The sequence below is a fragment of the Pelodiscus sinensis genome, chromosome 3 (assembly GCF_052426305.1).
Source record: "Pelodiscus sinensis isolate ZL-2025 chromosome 3, ASM5242630v1, whole genome shotgun sequence".
In the NCBI taxonomy this organism is placed as follows: Eukaryota; Metazoa; Chordata; order Testudines; family Trionychidae; genus Pelodiscus; species Pelodiscus sinensis.
The window spans coordinates 198,911,746-198,930,431 of NC_143054.1; the positions used below are offsets into that span (position 1 = coordinate 198,911,746).

Here is an 18,686-nt window from a genome sequence, read left to right on the forward strand (position 1 = left end):
CGTGGCAGCGGTACGTGTCTAGATACGGGGCATTACAGTGCTCCCAACCCCCAAAAACTAATTATATGCTAATCAAAGAGCTCCACGAAGCTGTCTCTTGTTATGTAACTAATCCACAATTAGGCTGGGTTTCTTTCAAGGCAACGTCGATTCTTTTTCTTTAGACCCTGTTATATTATTTGGGCAATCTTCCCTACCTATATGGGTGTTTGTGGCAATGAGAAACGCAAATTTACCCTGTTTGAACGTGTTTTTTTCTTCTACTTTATGCGAAGAAATGTGGACTCGTGGGTGGGTAAACAATGTGGCAACAATTCCCCTCCGCCAGAATATGCTTTACATGAAATCCACTGTATTTTCACTATTAAACGTGTGTCTTGTTAGCGGGAATAGTCTCACACACAAATTTCACTATTTTCACTATCGCTCAGTTCGTTTCTACGGGGATTAAAGAGTTGAAAACACAGAGAGCGACTATTAATTTTTTGGGGGGGGGGTGTAGCTATGAAATTGTTTTCCTTCGCATACAGAAATAGGAACGGGTTTCTTTCTGCTTTGCTCACTCCTCTGAAGAAGTGGGGTGTGCCCAAGAAAGCTCAGGAATTTAGCATTTTTGGTCTGTCTCTAAGGCGCTTGGTTGTTTTAATTTGTGTTTCGTTCCAGACTAACACGGCTATCCCTCTGAGACTTTATTCACCACACAGGGCTAAGGAAGCCATGTGAATACTTGTGTAATAGGCTGGAAACAGCTTCTAATGTTTGGGCTCCAGGGCACCCCTCGCTTTGGGTCACCGCTCCGGATTTACGCGCGGAAGGTGCCAGCCGCGCATTCCCCGACTGCGATTTTAGGTTCTTGGGACTTGACCCCAATAAACACGGGCCCGATCCTGAAGTTCTCTGGTAAAATTCCCAGCGAAATCCCGGCGCCCCGCGTGCATATTGGCGTGAAAATATGTCGCGCAGACTCGCGTGTGGGCAGGCCCGCTCCATTCGGGGTCACTTCGCACTTCGGGCAGCGGGCGCTCCAAGGGGCAGGAGCCGATGGCCTTTGGCGAGGCCCCAGTCCCCTAAACCTCCCCTCTTCCCCAAAGCTTGGGCTTCTCCGCCTTCACCCAGCCGCCCCCCTGGTCTCGGAGCCATAGTGCGCGACAGCTCCCGCCGCCCTGCGCCCGCTGACCCCTTTCAAGCTGTGTGCAAACTCCAAAGTTCATGACTCCAAGGACAGCGAGTCACCTGGCGCCAGTGAGTTTTACAGCGCCTGGATTTCAGGTGGACTCCCCGGTCTGAACTGGGGGGGGGGGGAGAGAAGAGGGAGAGAGGAGGGGGTTGTGTCCAAGGGCAGTCATTACATGAAAATCCCGGGTCTATAAAGGCGGGTTGGTCCTTGGTCTGGTTTGGTTCGCGGCTTGGCTTAAAACGTGAAATATCCAAACGTGGTGAATTCTCAAGCGCTCCCTTTGCTTTAGATCCCGAGCCGCTGAAACCCGGAGCGCATCCGTGTAACTGTTTCAAACTTTTTCATACAACCGTGAACAAAATCTAAGCGGTCATCTACTTTTCATGTGTGTGTCTTCTGTATGTAGCTTATACGATTCTTTTAATCGATATGTAGTGTATCTTTTTATAGATGTGCCTAGACAGTTTATATTTTTCATATGTGTATATATCTTATAAGATATAGTACGTATTATATATAAGCTATATAATCTATTAAATATATATTAATAAAGATATATCTCATAATATATACAAATATATTGTATCTTATAAAACAAAGTTTTACATTCTTTCCATATATGAATGTATGCTATTCAGAAAGAATAAATACACACAAAGATACAAGCCTAGGTAGAGATTTTAAAAAAAATAAATATATTAGTATCTGAAATAAAAAGGGAATCCATTCGTTTTTCGTTTTCCTTGTCAGCGTTTTTTTCCCCCCTCCAGCGGGGCAGAAACAAATGGGAAAATCCGGGAAAAAAAGATTCAGGGGGAAAAAACGCCAATAACACTTTAATATAGTTTTTGTGAAAATCTGGCTCTTTGGGACCAGAATACACATTTATAAGCCATAAATAAAGCATACAGAAACGATAAATTAATCAGATCCAAGTAGTTTACTCGCCCGGTAACATCAAACGTTTGTATCAATTACAACAATCTAGCCTGACTTTTTTTTTTCTTTTTGTGATTTTTTTCTCTCTTTTTTTTTTAACCTTTTTTTGGTGTTTTTTTTCCCTCCCACTTTTTACACAACATGACAAGACTTTTGGTCCTCCCTTTCCGAACTAGCCTGGTTTCACACCGAATTAAGTTTTCCGTCACTTTCACACACGCACGCACAGGAAAAAAAATAGATATATTTATAACTCCCTGCAACGAAAAAGAGGACCCCACCCTCCGCTGCCCAGGACATCAAATAACGCCCCTCCCCCCCCAAGAAAGCACCCCAAGTCTCCGATTGAAACGGGGGCTTCCGGGGCCAATCCGGGGCCCGATCCGTTGGCCTTTGGACCGGGCTGGGAACGTGTCCTCGGAGGTCGGTCCCGGACACAAAATAGACACAATAGCTGGAGCCACGAACGCCGGCGAGGGCCGACCTCCGTCCCCTAGGCGGGTGGGGCCGGGGAGCCCTTTCAGGACGAGTTCATGATGGGCCGAGCGTACACCCCTTGGTAGTAGGCGGCGTCTCCGGCCAGCGCAGAGGGGTCCAAGCCACCTTTGTTCGTGACGGGCCCCATGGCCAGGCTGCCGGGCATGGGGGAGCCGTAGCCGGAATAGTGCATCACCTGTTCGTAGGCCTTGAGGTCCATTTTGGGGGGGTGGGGGTGCGGGTGGGGGGGCGGCGGCGGCTCGGACATCAGGTTGTTGATGGAGAAGGGGTGGTTGAAGGCGTAGTGGTGCTCGGGCTTGAGGTGGGCCGGGTGGGCCAGGTGGTGGGGGGCCAGCAGGTGCTGGGCCGGCGAGGGGGCCTGCTGCGGGGGGGTCCCCGCTTTGAGCTCGGCCAGGGCCCGCTTGTGCTCGCGGCAGGGCGAGGCGCCGGGGTGGGGGGACTCGGCGGCGCTGTCGGAGCCTCCTTCCCCGGCTTGGGGGGCCGCCTGGGGGGCCGGCGGCGGCTGCTTCTTGCCCCCGCCGCCTCCTCCGCCGCCCCCGGCCCCCGCTCCTCCCCCGCCGCCCGCCTCCTTGCTGCGCTCGCACTTGAAGCGCTTCTGGCGGCGCAGGTAGCAGCCGTTCTCGAACATGTTGCCGGAGTCGGGGTGCAGGGTCCAGAAGGAGCCCTTGCCCGGCTTGTCGGGCGAGCGGGGCACCTTGAGGAAGCAGTCGTTGAAGGAGAGCGAGTGGCGGATGCTGTTCTGCCAGCGCTGCTGGTTCTGGCGGTAGAAGGGGAACAGGTCCATGATCCACTGGTAGATCTCGCTCAGCGTCAGCATCTTGTTGGGCGACTGCTGGATGGCCATGGTGATGAGCGAGATGTAGGAGTAGGGCGGCTTGGCGTGCGTGTAGCTGCGCCGGTAGCTCTTGGGGTCCCGCGCGCGGCCGGCCAGGTTGCCCTGCCCGTACATGGGGCTCATGGGCGTCATGTTGCCGTAGGGGGCCAGCGAGCCCCCCTGGGCGCCCATGGGGCTCAGGCTGGGGCTGAGGTGGGCCCCCATGCCGCCGCCCATGGGCCCCGGCCCGGGGGACATGCCGGCCAGAGAGGGGCTCATGCCGGCGCCGTAGGAGACGTTCATGGAGCCGGGCCCGCCCAGGCTGGCCGCGCCGCCGCCGCTCATGGCCGACATGCCCATGTAGGTGTTCATGCCCAGGCCCGCGTTCATGCCGCTCACGGAGGAGTAGCCCTGCGAGGGGAGAGGAGCGGGAAGGGGGGAGGTTAACGCCGCTGCCAGGCAGTGCGGGCCGCCCGAGCGAGGGGGCTGGGGCGCCCCCCAAGCGCGCCCCCCCCTGCCCCCGCTCCCCAAGCCCCGGGGCGCGCTGCGCTCTGGCGGAACCGCAGCCGGCGGCTCCCCGCAAAAGCAGCGCCGGGAGAGGGAGCGGTCGCCCCGCGCTGGGGCAGTGGGATGGGGGGGGGGGGGGGCTGGCCGGGCTGGAATCGCTCCCAAGCCGCTGGCCGCCCGACCCCCCTGGATCCGAGGATCAGGACCCGCCGGCTGGCTCGGCTCGCAGGATCGCCCCCTGCGCGTTGCCCCCTTCCGTCCCCAAACCCCGTCTCCAGCCACAAACTTCTCCCCGGTCTGCCTTGGCCCCCCTCCCGCCCCGGTCCCCCCCGGCGGTTCCCCTGCCAAACACAACTTTGTGAGGAGAGCGCGGGCCGGGCAGAGGATTTGGAAGCGGCGCGAGTCAATATTTGAGCACAAAGTTAATATTATCTCACGGCTCACCCGGCGCGGCAGCCGCCCCGCGCCCTGCTCGGGAGGGGGGGGGACAGGCACACACCCCCACCTCCCCCCCAGGAGCCAGCCGGGCGTCCTACCTCGGGCTCGGCGTAGTAGTTGCTCCAGTCCGCGGGTTCGTGTCCTTCCATTTTCACGGCGCCCAGCATACTGGAAGCGGAGTGCATGGCCGTTTAAAATTTAACAGCCACCACCGACGACAGGAGAGAGAACAACCCAAAAAAAAACCAACCCCCCCCAGCCCTCCCTCCCTCCCCTCCAGACTCACTCCCGCGCTGCCTGCCTGCGAGGGGAGGGGAGGGGAGCAGGCTGCTAGCTTGGGGTGGATGCTTTTTTTTTTTTTTTTTTTTTTTTTCCTCCTGCAGCCGCTGCTTGGGTGAGTGGTGGGGGGTTTTTTTCAGCCCAGACTCGCCCGGAGGCGCTGGGGAAAGGAGGAGGCGCAGGACGAATGCAGCTGCTGTGACGTGGGGGCCTGGGAGATATAGCACCGGGGGGCCCCCCGGCCGGCCTCCAATCCCTTCTTCCCAGGCAGCCGATTTGAATAATCAGCTCACACCTAAGCGACAGGGCACCTGCCCGCGGCGGGGGCGGCCGGATCGGGCCCCAGGGCGAGCGCGCTGCGGCTGGACCGGCCTTGATGGGCCCCTGTTTTGGCCTCTGTCCGGGGGCGGGGAGGGCATGTGGGGTGCTCTGCAGTGAGGACCGCAGCAGTTCCCCTTCCCTCGCTCCCTCCCCAGCTCTGGACTCTTCCTGGTTTGCGAGCCTGGCTGCACGGCCCTCGGGGCTCGCTCGGCCTGCCGGGCTCGCTAGCCGGCCACCCAGCCCGAGCCTGGCGCTAATTCGAATCCGGGCTGTTTACACACCTTCGGCCCTCCCGACGCGGCTCCGGGCGCGCGCGACCCGGCGTCACTCCGCTCCCGAACCGAGCCGCAGCAGCGGCGGGGGTATCACGCCGCATTCCCCCCGCGCCGCCTGGGGCTTGGGAAGGGGTGAAATGGCTGGGGAGCGCCCATTCGGCGGCGGCAGGGCAGCCTGGCCCGCGGTTACCCAGCCACCGCCGAGGTAACTAAAACAAACAGGGGCAAGGTGCGGGAGCCAACAGCCGGGCCCCGGGACCTGCGATTGTCTCCCGCAGCCCGGAGCAGCGTCTCCTGCGCCAGCGGCTGCCCCCAGGAACTACCGGCCAGGTCCCAATTCACCCACAGCGCCTTCCCAGCGGGAACGACCCCGCATCCCAACGCTTGGCCGTGGGAACTAGCCCCGTCCCCGGCCAGCTCGCCACGCAGCCCGCTGGGAAGGGGACGCGGGGTCATGGGTCTGGGACACACTCGGCCAAGCTTCCTCGCGGGGCCTGCTAATTGAGAGTCCATTTTGTAACTAGTGGGGGATTCTTTTCCCGTGTCCCTGTTTTCTTAGATGGATGGATGGATGGATGGATGTGTATGGAGAGAGAGAGAGAGAGAGAGAGAGAGAGAGAGAGAGATAGTGTGTATGGGGAAAGAAAGAAAGAAAGAAAGAAAGAAAGAAAGAAAGAAAGAAAGAAAGAAAGAAAGAAAGAAAGAAAGAAAGAAAGAAAGAAAGAAATCAGACAGACAGACAGAGGAGGTGTATGGGGATAGATAGATAGATAGATAGATAGATAGATAGATAGATAGATAGATAGATAGATAGATAGATAGATAGATAGATAGATAGATAGATAGATAGATAGATATGGTGTATGGAGAGAGAGACAGGCAGACAGACAGAGAGAACACTACTTGCTCTTCTTGCCACAGTTGTTCGACCAAAGGCTGGAACTTGTCTTTATTTTCTGAGGATACTTCAGCCGCTGTTTGAGACATTAAACGAAGTCAAGTGTCTTTAACAGCTTCGGCTCATGAGAGATTAAACGGTCTTTCTCGAGGAATAGAAAACAGCGATTCTGCGAAGGGGAGTGATCCTATTTCGTTGCCAATACCCCGCAGACACCTGGACTCCTTCCGAATTTTGAAGTTAAGGTTGTAAAGAGAACAAGTGATTCTAGTTTTGTCTGACAAAATTCTGTCGTAAAAAAAACAGGGGACGGTGTCCTGGCATCATCCATTATTTTCATGTACAACTGTCCACTGAAATCGACACCCTATCTATCTATCTATCTATCTATCTATCCCCATACATCCTATCTATCTATCTATCTATCTATCCCCATACATCCTATCTATCTATCTATCTATCTATCTATCTATCTATCTATCTATCTATCCCCATACATCCCCTCTATCTATCTATCTATCTATCTATCTATCTATCTATCTATCTATCTATCTATCTATCTATCTATCCCCATACATCCCCTCTATCTATCTATCTATCTATCTATCTATCTATCTATCTATCTATCTATCTATCCCCATACATCCCCTCTATCTATCTATCCCCATACATCCCCTCTATCTATCTATCTATCTATCTATCTATCTATCTATCTATCTATCCCCATATACCTCCGCTATCTAGCTATCTGGCTATTTATCGGCATACACCTCTCTCTCCCCCTCGTCCCCATACACATCTATCTGTCTGTCTTACAAAACTTCTCCCTAAAAAGATATCACTATCAATAAATGGCGTAATATGTCCCACTAACTTTTCTTTCAAAGAAGACAAACACTTCCCAACTCTAAGAACGAAGGTTTTATAATAATTATAATATAATGCTGATATAGACCGCCCCAGAGGTTTTTCATTTACACGCAGACACTCATAAAATGAATAATTTTATAACGGGTACAGACATGTCTAAAGAAGCCAACAGTCGATTAAACAGAAATGTTAAAGGACGCCAACAAAAAAAATCAGCCAACGTGATTTTGTGAGAAACTGAATATTTTGTTAATAAAAATATGAATCTCTTTTTTTATTCTGCAGAATTAGCGGCTTTTCTTCTGGCTTTTTAAGAGTCCGTATTTATTGTTTCAACTAAATGATGACAATACAGAAGCCAAGCTACAGGGTCCCTTGGGAATAAGTGTGGAAAGCCAAGATCTGATTAGCACTCTTTTAAAAAAATAGATAAACTGGCGCTTCTCCTGTGTCTTGCTTGATGGAAACAGACAGTTTTTCTGGCACCTTTTCAGGGTCTTACAGATTAAAATATAGTGGTAGAGCGCCCCCTGTCGTTGGTTCAATGGCGCTCCATATTCAATAGGATGAGGGGCCTGATCCAAAGCCCATCGAAGTAAATGGAAAGATTCCCATTGATTTCACTGGGTTGTGGATTAGCCCCTAAAACCAGTGCCTCTATGTGTTAGCCTTCATTTTAGAGTCCAAAGCAGCCTGCTGCTTAGCTTTTGCACAGTGGCATACTGCCTGATCCTTCTACTGTAACCAAATGTGATTTTAGAGCCTCAGATGAAGGGTACATCAAGCGGTTGTTTTTCTTCTCAGTATGACTACACTTTTAAAGAATCCTTCCTATTAAACAGCAGCCATAGTCCCACAAGACAACCAACTATCATTAATGAATAATTGCAAAGAGGTTAATTGGACAATTTAAACATTCCCCCTCCCCTCCCCCCACACCCACCCCTACTCCATACACACACAATACAATTGTCTATTCTAAATGTGCTTGTTCCTGTGAGGTTTCACGTATCTTCTGAGCGCAGTTATTGGTTTGATTAAATCACTGGGTAGAATTCTGTGGCCCTGTGTGATGTCAGAGGTCACACTAAATTATCATAATGGTTCATTCTAGCCCTTTAGTCTGTGTAATTCTTTTTGGGGCCCCTTGAAATGGCTGCCAGTGTCCCTAAAAGCCACCTGATCTGGCTACAGTGGATTCCTCCAGGGGGAAACCACCTTCTGAGGACACACTTGCAGGCTTTGGTGTAGGGAGGTTCGAGGAGGAAGGGACATTCTGAGCACACTGCAGCAACAGAGAGAAGAAAGGAAGGAATATTGTGTCCATTTTACAGATGGGCAACTGAGGCCAGGGAAGATGTGGGTGATGGGCTCTTCACTCACCTATCAAAACTGGGGCAAGATCTATTTTAGGGATGGATCAACTATTTTTTGTTGTTGGTCATCCACTGCATCACATTAGAACAGTGCATGTGGCTTGTACTTCAGTGTTTCCTTCCACGCTCCTCTCCCGCTCAGTTTAACCATATGCAATACAACAGAAAAATGCATTGCTTGAAAGGGAAAATATAAGGAGCTGATTAAGTAAAATCAATTAAGAGGATGTTGCATATAAATAATTGAGGGTGAATGACCCAAAGATCAGCTATTTCTAGTTTAGTGCTTGACATTAAGTTAAATCAGTACTTACAAGTTAGATCTTTTTTGGCATGGTTCTGATGGGAGGTGACTTTTTTCCCCAGGTATGAAATCAAATGGCAACAGTGCCACAAGGAATGATTACGTGATCGTGTTCTAACCGTCTAGCAGATGTCAAGGGCAAAATAATTCCCCTGAGTTCAACAGTAGTAGGAGCAAGTCCTTAAAGAGGATTTTCTAGCACCAATCAGATTGTCCAGCCTACACCTACACAGCGCTTAACACGCGGTTAGACTTGCTATTGATCTCGGCAGGGTTCCTCACAGCGCATACAATTAAGCACATCGATAAAGCTTTGCTGGCTCAGAGCCTACATTTATCCTAGGTCTGGCCTGCACCTAAAAGTGAGATCAGCTCTAACTACACCACTTAGAGCTGTGAAAAATGTCAGCCCCTTCCCACTGCAGATGCAGCTAAGTCTTTCTCTCATCCAACCTAGCGACCGCCTCTCCGGGAAGTCCGTTAGTCACAGAGATGGAAACAAGGATCTTCCCCCAGACCTGAGAGGTTCCAAAAGGATCCTGTGGGATTTCTCTTTTCTCTTTTACTAATGCTGAGATTTCTGCCCCAAATATTCTAATTCGAGGGCCTTTCCCGACTACAGAAGAAGACCCCAGGTCTGCCCCTGCAGTCATGCCGTTGGATTTCTACGGTTAACCAGATGCCCTCTGTGTTCACATTTTGCAGGGCTGGCGGGTGCACTACAGATGTCCCTGGAATGGCATATACTCTCCATAGGTCTGGTCCCATGACCAGAACCACTCCTGAGATCCTCAAGTTCTGTTGCTCATTTACACCCAGGCTTTTGACGGGAATGTGCCAGTGTCAAAGTGTAATTTGCACCTTAAAGTAGGCGTAAATTGCATTTCCACCAGAGAATGTCACAGGGCATTTGCAAAGGTCCTTTAAAAATGGATCTGGGAGAGCAGGAGTAAGACAGGAGAGTCTGAACCTTTTAGACCCGCTGCTGCGATGCTTTTTAGAGTGTGTGATGGATCTTTCAGTCCCAGCTGGTCGACAGACAATCAGCTGGTGTCATTCCCTTGCCTGTTACTACATGGATACTTAGTAGTAACTGTTCTGTTTCAGAAGTTTCAGTCATCTAAAGAAGTGGGCTGTGCCCACGGAAGCTCATGATCCCATCTACATGTTTTGTTTGTCTATAAATTGCTACCAGATCATTTGCTGTTTTTTTCTGTAATAGACTAACTCGGCTACCCGCTGAAACTCCACCCTGGTAGTTCTCTCCACGCTGGAGAAGAGTGAGAACTCACTAGCCTCCAGATGTCTGTGCACCTGGCCCCTAAAAGCCTGTTAAAACACCGCATTCTCCCAATCCAAGGGAAGGCACTACGGAAGGGAAACTACTGTAACCAGGACATTTCAAACCAAGGCCCCTTTTCTCCTGGAGGAAGCTTGCCCTTCCAGCACCCACAGGGAGCAACGGAGGTGTTAATCTTTGTTTTCTTTCCACTTTCTGCATACAGTGATGCAGAGATTTGCATCCACCGCTTCTCATGAATGCAGGCCGTGGGGTGGAGGGGGAGGGGCATTTGGGAAATACATGAACCCATCATGCCCATGCTATAAATGGTATCCAGGGACTGATTGATCCTATTTTTTTGGTTATGAATACACATTTGAAACAAGGGTTGTGCTTCTCGCTTCGGAGACACCTCAAATGCCAAAGGGTAGGAGGAAATGATTTCCTTTGGACAATCGGTGCATGAAATGCCCCGGACTAGTGCCTCCGATCATGTGGAGGAAAGAATGGAAACATAAGGGTCTGATGTGAGGCCAATATTCAGTTGAGAACTTTTGCACAAGGAATTGGCATTTATCTTGTGCTGTAGCAGGGAACTCTACATATCATAACATAAGAACATCAGAACGGTGACATTGGGTCAGACTACAGGTCCATCGAGCGCAGTGTCCTGTCTTCTGATAGTGGCCAGATGCCCCAGGAGAAATAAACAGAACTGGGAATCATCAGGTGATCCCTATCCTGTCACCCATTTCCAGCCTCTGACAAATAGAGGCTAGAGACACCATCCCTCTTCATCCTGGCTAAAAGCTATTGATGGACCTAACCTCCATCAATGGATCTAGTTCTTTTTTGAACCCTGTTAAAGTCCTGATCGTCACCACATCCTCTGGCAAGGAGTTCCACAGGTTGCCTGTGAGCTGGGCAAAGAAAAATTTCCTTTTGTTTGTTTGCAACCTGCTGTCTGTTCATTTCTCAATGACTCGATGACCTCTTGAGGTCCCTTCCAGTTCTAGTCATCTGTGATTCTAGGATTAGCTACAGCTGTGTGGCTCTGAGGCACTGACGGGGCAAACTGACCTCTGGCCGCAAGGATTTCTCATGTAGGAAAGGGATAACACCACCTTCCTCTCCAAGAATGGTTTGAAACTTGTAGCCAAAATGTCTATTTTAGTATTGGTTATAAAAACGTACGTATGATGCACCATGCTTGATGTACGATGATTTGCTCGTAAGTTCTGTAGGTGTCTCTCGCCTGTTTCTCGTGCTTTGCAAACTCAGCTGGGTCTTGGCCTAACGCTGCCCTCCTCTGTCTGGTGTGTGCTGTCCATTGCCTGGCATGAGTGAAGAGCGGGTGAGAAAGGCCTCCGGGAGGTTCAAAGGCTCCTGACGACTTGAGACACTTGGAGATGAGGCGGGAACATCCCTGGTGCCTGAGGCTGGCTGAAGAACTGAGCAGAATGGCCCAGCTCTGGAGCCAGGCAGCCACGCCCTAAGGGGAGACAGTCATAGAATCCTAGAACCCCAGGGCTGGCAGAGACCTCAGGAGACATCAAGTCCAGCCCCCTGCCCACAGCAGGACCAACCCAACTCAATCAACCCAGCCAGGGCTTTGTCAAGCCGGGACTTAAAAACCTCTAGGGATGGAGATTCCACCCCCTCCCTAGGGAACCCATCCCAGCGCTTCCCCACCCGCCTAGGGAAATAGTTTTTCCTAATATCCACCCTAGACCTCCCCCTACTTTCAAGTAGGAATAAGGGATATTCCGGAAAAGGGCTTATTTTCCGCAAGATCCCGTCTAGACTGGCGCTTTTCTCCGGCAAAACCCTGAGCCAGAAAAAAGCGGCAGCCGTGTTCATGCAAATGCCACGGGGGATATTTAAATCCCCCGCGGCATTTGCAATTCCGACTGGTCTCATTAGCATCCCTTTTCCAGAAAGGGGTGCCAGTGTAGACACAGCCCAGGTGTGGCCTCACCAGAGCTGAATAAAGGGGAATAATCACTTCTCTGGATCTGCTGGCAATGCTCCAACTAATGCATCCTAATATGCCGTTCGCCTTCTTGGCTACAAGGGCGCCCTGTTGACTCATCTCCAGCTTCTCATCCACTGGAATCCCCAGGGCCTTTTCTGCTGAACTTCTGCTTAGCCAATCGGTCCCCAGCCTGTACCAGTGCTTGGGATTCTTCCGTCCCAACTGCAGGACTCTACACTTGTCCTTGCTGAACCTCATCAGATTTCTTTCACAAACCAAAGCTGAGAAGCTTAACAAGAACCATCAAGGATTAACTGGAAACCGGAGGTGACCTTGTAAGGATACATGATGGCAGGCGGACGCTGCAGCCCTGCAGACTCCAATGGGAACTGACTTGTCTGAGAAGGGACGCTCTTTAGGAAGCAGATGCTAGCTGGTTTTCTCCACTGTGCTCTCAATAAACGCGGCGTCTTGCCTTTTCCCCTGAAAAAGATCCCGTGTGCTTCATAAGCAGAACACACTGAGGCCTCACTCCTGAAAGAGTCCCACGGCGTCTACATCCCTTCTGAGGAGCTGGCCTGAAATTCCCTTTCATTTCTCCATCATGCGGAGCGCAGGGCGTGCACTCCTAGCACCGCAAGGCAGGCCGGCGAAACCCACGCACAGCACGGGAGGTAACTGACGCCCTGATCCTGCAATATCTTAAGTCGGGGTGGGGAATCTAAGGCCCGGGGGTCAGAAGTGGCCCCCCAGCTTGCCTGGATCCAGCCGGGAGCCTCAGGGCTCCCCCAACCTGCATTGGCGCTCCAGGGGGCTGGAGCACACAAAATCTACCAGCTTGGGCCCCCCCAGGAATTGGTGTGCGTGGGGAATATGGGGAATAAATTTCTCCTTCTCAGTCAGGGTCCAGGTTACTGAGAGTTGTTTGTTAGCTAGATAGATAGATGGATAGTTAGTTAGTTAGCTTCTCTGTTGTATGCTGGCCCCAGACTGATTTTTCCATGGGTCAATAGCCCCATCCCCAAAAAAGGTTCCCCACCTTGGTTTAAGTCTTTGCAGGATTGGGGCCTACACCTACAATGTCTCATGTCATGCCCCGGCATTTTCCAGAGCCTAATCACAAGCAGCCAAAGGTAGAATGAAAGGTGGACTTTGTTTCCTGTTAAACAAAAGAGAGAATGGATGTCTCTTTACTACTGGGTGGCTTCCAGGGGAGGTGACTCTTTACTGATGGGTAACATTTCAAGTCACAGAACGTCACTGTTATGTGACTGGATTTCTCTCCAGGTCTAGGAGATCCCTAGACACGGGCCAATTAGATATTGTTTACTCCCGTGTTCCCCAACTTTTTGGGGCTGCTGGGCGCCCGGGGGTGGGGCCACCCACATGCCGCCCGCCCAGGGCTGGCACCGCCCATGAACCGCACGCCTGGGGCTGGTACCGCCCATGTGCTGTGCACCCAGGAACAGGGCCGCCCATATGCCACGTGCCATGGGGCTGGCGCTGCCCATGCGTCACGCACCCAGGGGTGGGGTCACCCATGTGCCATGCACCCAGGGGCGGGGCCAGTCCCGATCTCTCGGCGGGCCCACAGGAATGGCCCGGCGGGTGCCATGGCGCCCCCGGGCACCACGCTGGGGACCACTGGTCTACGCCAAAGGTGAGATACTGAGTGTGTGGAGGTGGGAAAGATGTAGGAACTGCTCACGTCCCTGCAGAGACACATTTGGGGTCACACTTTCAGCCCCGGTTTCTGTTACCTCGTGCTCACGATTGCACATCCGACTGGTTTTGCAAATATACCTGGTCTCCTTCCCACTTTGCACACACAAAGGGTTGTCCGTGTACACACACCAGGCAGAAAGGGCATGTGTATAGTAGAAAAATTATTTCGAAATACCTCCCCAAATAACTATTTCAAAATGAGCATTATTCCCCGAGGAGAGCAGGAGGACCGATTTTGAAATAACCAGCCCATTATTTCAAAATCACAGGCTTGGTCATGTGGACACTCGACTTATTATTTCAAAATAAGGGGGGTTATTTTGAAATAACGTATAGTGTAGACAATGGCTCGGTCTCAGAGGGGGAATCATGTTAGTTTGTAGCTACAAAAACAAGAAGTCCTGTGTCACCTTAAAGACTCACTGATTTGTTTGGCCAAAAGCTTTCGTGGGCAAATGCATCTGTCCAAGTGGGTCTTTGCCCACAAAAGCTGATGCTCAAATAAATCTGTGAGTCTTTAAGGTGACACAAGACTCCTTGCTGTTTTTATCAGTCATTAACCACTCAAATTCTACCCAGGATGAGTCCAACAGAAGAGCTGCTATAGAAACAGTATTTCAATGTGAGTTTGTACATGCAGGCTATGCACGCACAAAACAGGTGCCTTGCCACTTTTGGGAGCACAGTGGAGTGAATGCATAAGAGTGGGAACACAAACATGGAGGCTGTTTGAATGTGGCTGAGCATATGTGGTTGGTTTTATAGGGCTAATTTCTTCAACACTCTCAAGGAATAGAACCTTACTCCTTGATTAGTCCTACTGACTTTTGGGACAGCTACTCACACAGTAAGATACTACGCAGTGTAAGTTTGGGAGAATCTAGCTTCTATGACGTCTGATTTTTTTCACACCTGAAGAGGAGAAAAATTGTCCTTTAAAGGACAATTGGTAAATCAGTCCTGGGAACTGAAAACCAAATCTCTTCTGAATTTTTCAGATGCTCCTTCGGGCAGCAAAGGGTGTTTTGGCTTCTTTGAGAAGCATATTTCTTTGTACGGCTTTCACCTCCTTATAATTTATTCCACAAGAGCCGCATTAATATGGTCAGCTTAAAGAAACCTGTTTCAATTAATATCAGTTTTTTTAAAAAAAGTATTGTATCTATTGCATTGGAAGAAACATCATTACACACAATTTACAGCAATGAAAGAGAAATATTGTAACACAACCTGGCATTAGTTTATTTAAATGAATTTGGTTGGTTGCTGAGAAATATGTCCGCAGTTACAAAGGATTTCTCCTCTTGAATGTTCAACTAATATTTAATTTATATTTAATTTTAAAATGAAGTTTTTATTTGTTTTATAAGACATTATTAGAGAGCCCATTCTTACTGTAACAAGAAGGCCTGGTATAGAAATAATATATTTTTTAAAAAAGCGTTCTTAAAAAAAACATGTTTTCTCTTAGCTGGTAACACTTGATGCAGAAAACTTGTTAGCATCATACACTTACATCTGTGTGTGTGTGTGCGCGAGAGAGAGAGAGAGATACACATCTTGGATTGCACCAGGGATCTCCAAACAGAGTTAACCCTCTACACACCATCTTCCCAGGAAAGTATGGGGTTTTTGTTTGTTTATTCATTGTGATTCATTGCTGGGTCGTGGTCTTTGTTGTATAACCTAAGGCATGAGTGGAAATGAATATTGTTATAAACATCATATTTTCAGTTAAGATAACTTTGTCCAAACTCTACAACAAAATTTGCTTTAATAGTGGATGTAGTGTTGGGGTTATCTCTTACCGTATCCAAGAGGTTATGCCCATTCCTAAATAAAATGGTGATAGGACTTGTCCAATTGCTATGCCTAATACATCTGATTCATTTAGGTTTATTTTAGAGGGGTCGAATCATTGCCTTTTTCTTCACAACATAAAAAAGTAGCTACCATCCTTCTGCCATTAATTATTATAATCAGCCCAAGAGAACGAACTCTCCCAGTTGCACTAGCATTGAATCATTTCAAAATACATATTCTCTGTACTGAGGAATTTACTATCTCTTCATAGCAATGGAAATAAATTTTTTGCCACTAAGTAGCATGGTATTTAATAATGAAAGGAAGCAGGGAATGAGATCTTGTTAGGACAAAGGAAACATCATTAAGCAGATGAAAGAGGCAGCATTGTATTCTTCTGTGTATTATTGTCAGGGTCTATTGAGACATTCATCTGATAATGTGTTACAATTATGGACGGATCGCCTTTATCTGGGGATATGAGTAGGCAATCAAGCTGGAGTGTTATAAATCTGATTAACAATAGAAGCCATCCTCTTATATAACAGCACACTGTTTCACTGGCTTTCTATAGACATGTATCCACAGGACTTAAATTCTCATAGAGTATTTCCCAGCATTCCTTACTTGTACCATTACCACCAGTATGGTACGGAGACTTCAGAAAGGGTTGAAAGCTCCATTCCGGACAGCTCCAGCTGAATTTAAGCTCCATGATAGATCGACAGGAACATATTCCACATATCCACATTTGAGGTCAGCTGAAGAAGCTTTGCTTTGTGTTCCCCGACTTGTGGAGATAAGACTAACATCTATGCGGAACAGGGCATTCTCAGCTTTTGCTCCCAGGCTGTGGAATTCTCTTCCTCGGGATATTTGCATGGGGCCAATGCTAGCGTTGTTTCGGCGTCAGGCTAAAGCCACCCTTTTTACTCGTGCTTTTATTAATGTTGGAGTCTGTATGTGTGTGTTCCTCTTCTCTATATGGCTACGTCTACACTGCCATGATTTTCCGGAAATGCTTTTAATGGAAAAGTTTTCTGTTAAAAGCATTTTCGGAAAAATCGCGTCTAGATTGGCAGGACGCTTTTCCGCTAAAGCATTTTTTGCGGAAAAGCGTTCGTGGCCAATCTAGATGCAGTTTTCCGCAAAAAAGCCCCGATCGCCATTTTCGCGATCGGGCCTTTATTGCGGAAAACAGCACTGTGCTGTTTACACTGGCCCTCTTGCGCAAATGATTTGTGCAAGAGGGCTTTTGCCTGAACGGGAGCAGCACAGTATTTCTGCAAGAACACTGACAATCTTACATGAGATCGTCCGTGTTCTTGCGGAAATTCAAGCGGCCAGTATAAACAGCTGGCAAGCTTTTCCACAAAATCAGATGATTTTGCGGAAAAACTTGCCAGTCTAGACACAGCCTATGTGTTTTTTGTAGGTTTTACGTCCCTCTGGGGTCTCGTATTTTAAATATTTTATATATGTTTGTATTGTGTGTAAACATCTTTTTGTAAGCCGCCTCGAATATTTTAAAGAGAGAGGCGGGGTAAAAATATTTAAATACATAAATAAATATCCCCAGCCCTGCCCTGTTCCAGGGGTTTTCAAAGGACGGGAAGCGACCCAGTGCTGGATGGTGGAATTTCGGGCGCTGGGGCTCGGTGCTGCAGAGGGTCAGGTGGGCAGTGGCGGGGCTAAGGCAGCTCCCTGCCTGTCCTGGCACCGCAGATGGTGCTGCGCCCCAGAAGCGGCCGGCAACAGGCCCGGCTCCTAGGTGGGGGTGGAGGTGGGGGTGGGGAGAGCGCACAGGGCTCCGCCCCCTGCCCCGAGCACTAGCTCCGCAATCCCATTGGCTGGGAACCTGCTGCCGGCTGCTTCTGGGGTGCAGCCTGGTCTGCAGGGCCAGGAGAGGCAGGAAGGTGCCTTAGCCTCCCCTGCTGCACTGCTGCCCAGCACCTGCTGGAGGTAACCCCCTCCTGCCCCATCTCTGACCTTCCTAAAGCTGGAGCCCCTTCCTACATCCCATAGCTCTCCTCCTCAGCCCCCCCCTTCCCACAGCCCACACTCCAGTCACATGATGTGGGGTTGTGGGCATCAATTATTTTCTTCATCTTGAGAAAACAAGTTTGAAATCCCCTGGCTTTTTCCACGGCGCACAAGGTGCTCAGGGGACAGCCTGTGAGTGTCTTCTTCAGTGCCTGCCCTGGAAGATTTCTGTCCCAGCCAGATACTTTCAGCACCTCTTTTTGTCGCTCCAGCCTCGTTCCCAGCATAGGGCCAGAATTGTAGCCCGGCCTGGTTTATAGTCCGAGCTGTACTAGTTGAACTGTGGGTATATTAGGGGTCCGAATCCCAGTTCCCAAAGATAGAACATCCCCATGCCTAGCCTAGCAGAGCTGAGAGATACCTGGCATTTTTAGGTACGGAAAAGTGGGTGGTTTTAGCTGGCAAAAACCCAGTGGTGCTGGTTTCCTGGGAAAGGTAGAATGGTTTGTACATCTCTGTAGATTATGTTGCTACGACACGAAGATTTGGCTACAGTGGTGATGCGTAGCATGCAAATCAGGGCAGAGTTTCACCCCGAAAGCTGAAATGGAGCTATTTTGGATTATGCATCAACCTTCCACGACCACTTAATATTGTTGTTATTTTTAGGACGTGTTAGTCAAATTACAATCATACTAAAAAGGCCCATCCTGAGGGAGTCCCATTGTGCAAGGCACTGAACATACACATAGTAAAAGATAATCCCCGCCCCCAGAGCACTTCTAGTCTCAATAGACAAGACAGAGAAAGAAGGTATTACCATCCCCACAGTATAGATAGGGAACTGAGAGACTAAATGACTTGACCAAGGCCAGGTGGGAAGTTTGTGGCATAGAGGGAAGTAAAGCAGGTCTCCCAATTCACAGCCCAGTGCCTTCATCGCAATTGTGATGTTCGTTTCTGATAGACGACACCATATTTCAGGGCTGTTTTTCAAAGATCTGTTCAGAAATACAGAACTATTTCCAAGAGGTACATCAGAACATAACTTTACCAGGCCCTTACAGCTCTCAACGATTCAAACTGGAAACTTTTTCAACAAGCACCACTCTGTGGTGGGTAAAGTTTTTCCCAAGCCTGTGGAATTGCCTGGATGCTAAGAAAGGCCCCGGACAATGGCATCGTAAGAGAGGGTATGTCTATACTAGCCCCCTAGTTCGAA

The 18,686-nt window shown here is 49.6% G+C and overlaps 1 protein-coding gene across 1 annotated transcript; it reads right to left on the minus strand.

The window, feature by feature from the left end:
* Positions 1-2,012: 2,012 nt before the first annotated feature.
* Positions 2,013-5,794, minus strand: FOXA2 (forkhead box A2). Its single transcript, XM_075925800.2, has 3 exons — positions 5,255-5,794; positions 4,472-4,541; positions 2,013-3,839 (listed from the first exon to the last, which is right to left on the minus strand). Exons 1-3 carry the CDS (start codon positions 5,347-5,349, stop codon positions 2,637-2,639), a joined length of 1,368 nt encoding a protein of 455 aa, XP_075781915.1. The 5' UTR covers positions 5,350-5,794; the 3' UTR covers positions 2,013-2,636.
* Positions 5,795-18,686: the final 12,892 nt, after the last annotated feature.

What these genes read in the sequence shown, in the direction of transcription:
- FOXA2 (XM_075925800.2), bottom strand. Translation starts at nt 5,349, where the DNA reads ATGCGGCGTGATACCCCCGCCGCTGCTGCGGCTCGGTTCGGGAGCGGA. An exon ending in CCGCGTCGGGAGGGCCGAAG is followed by an intron (nt 4,542 to 5,254) that starts GTGTGTAAACAG and finishes CTCCGCTTCCAG; the next exon opens with TATGCTGGGCGCCGTGAAAA. An exon ending in ACTACTACGCCGAGCCCGAG is followed by an intron (nt 3,840 to 4,471) that starts GTAGGACGCCCG and finishes CTCCCCTCGCAG; the next exon opens with GGCTACTCCTCCGTGAGCGG.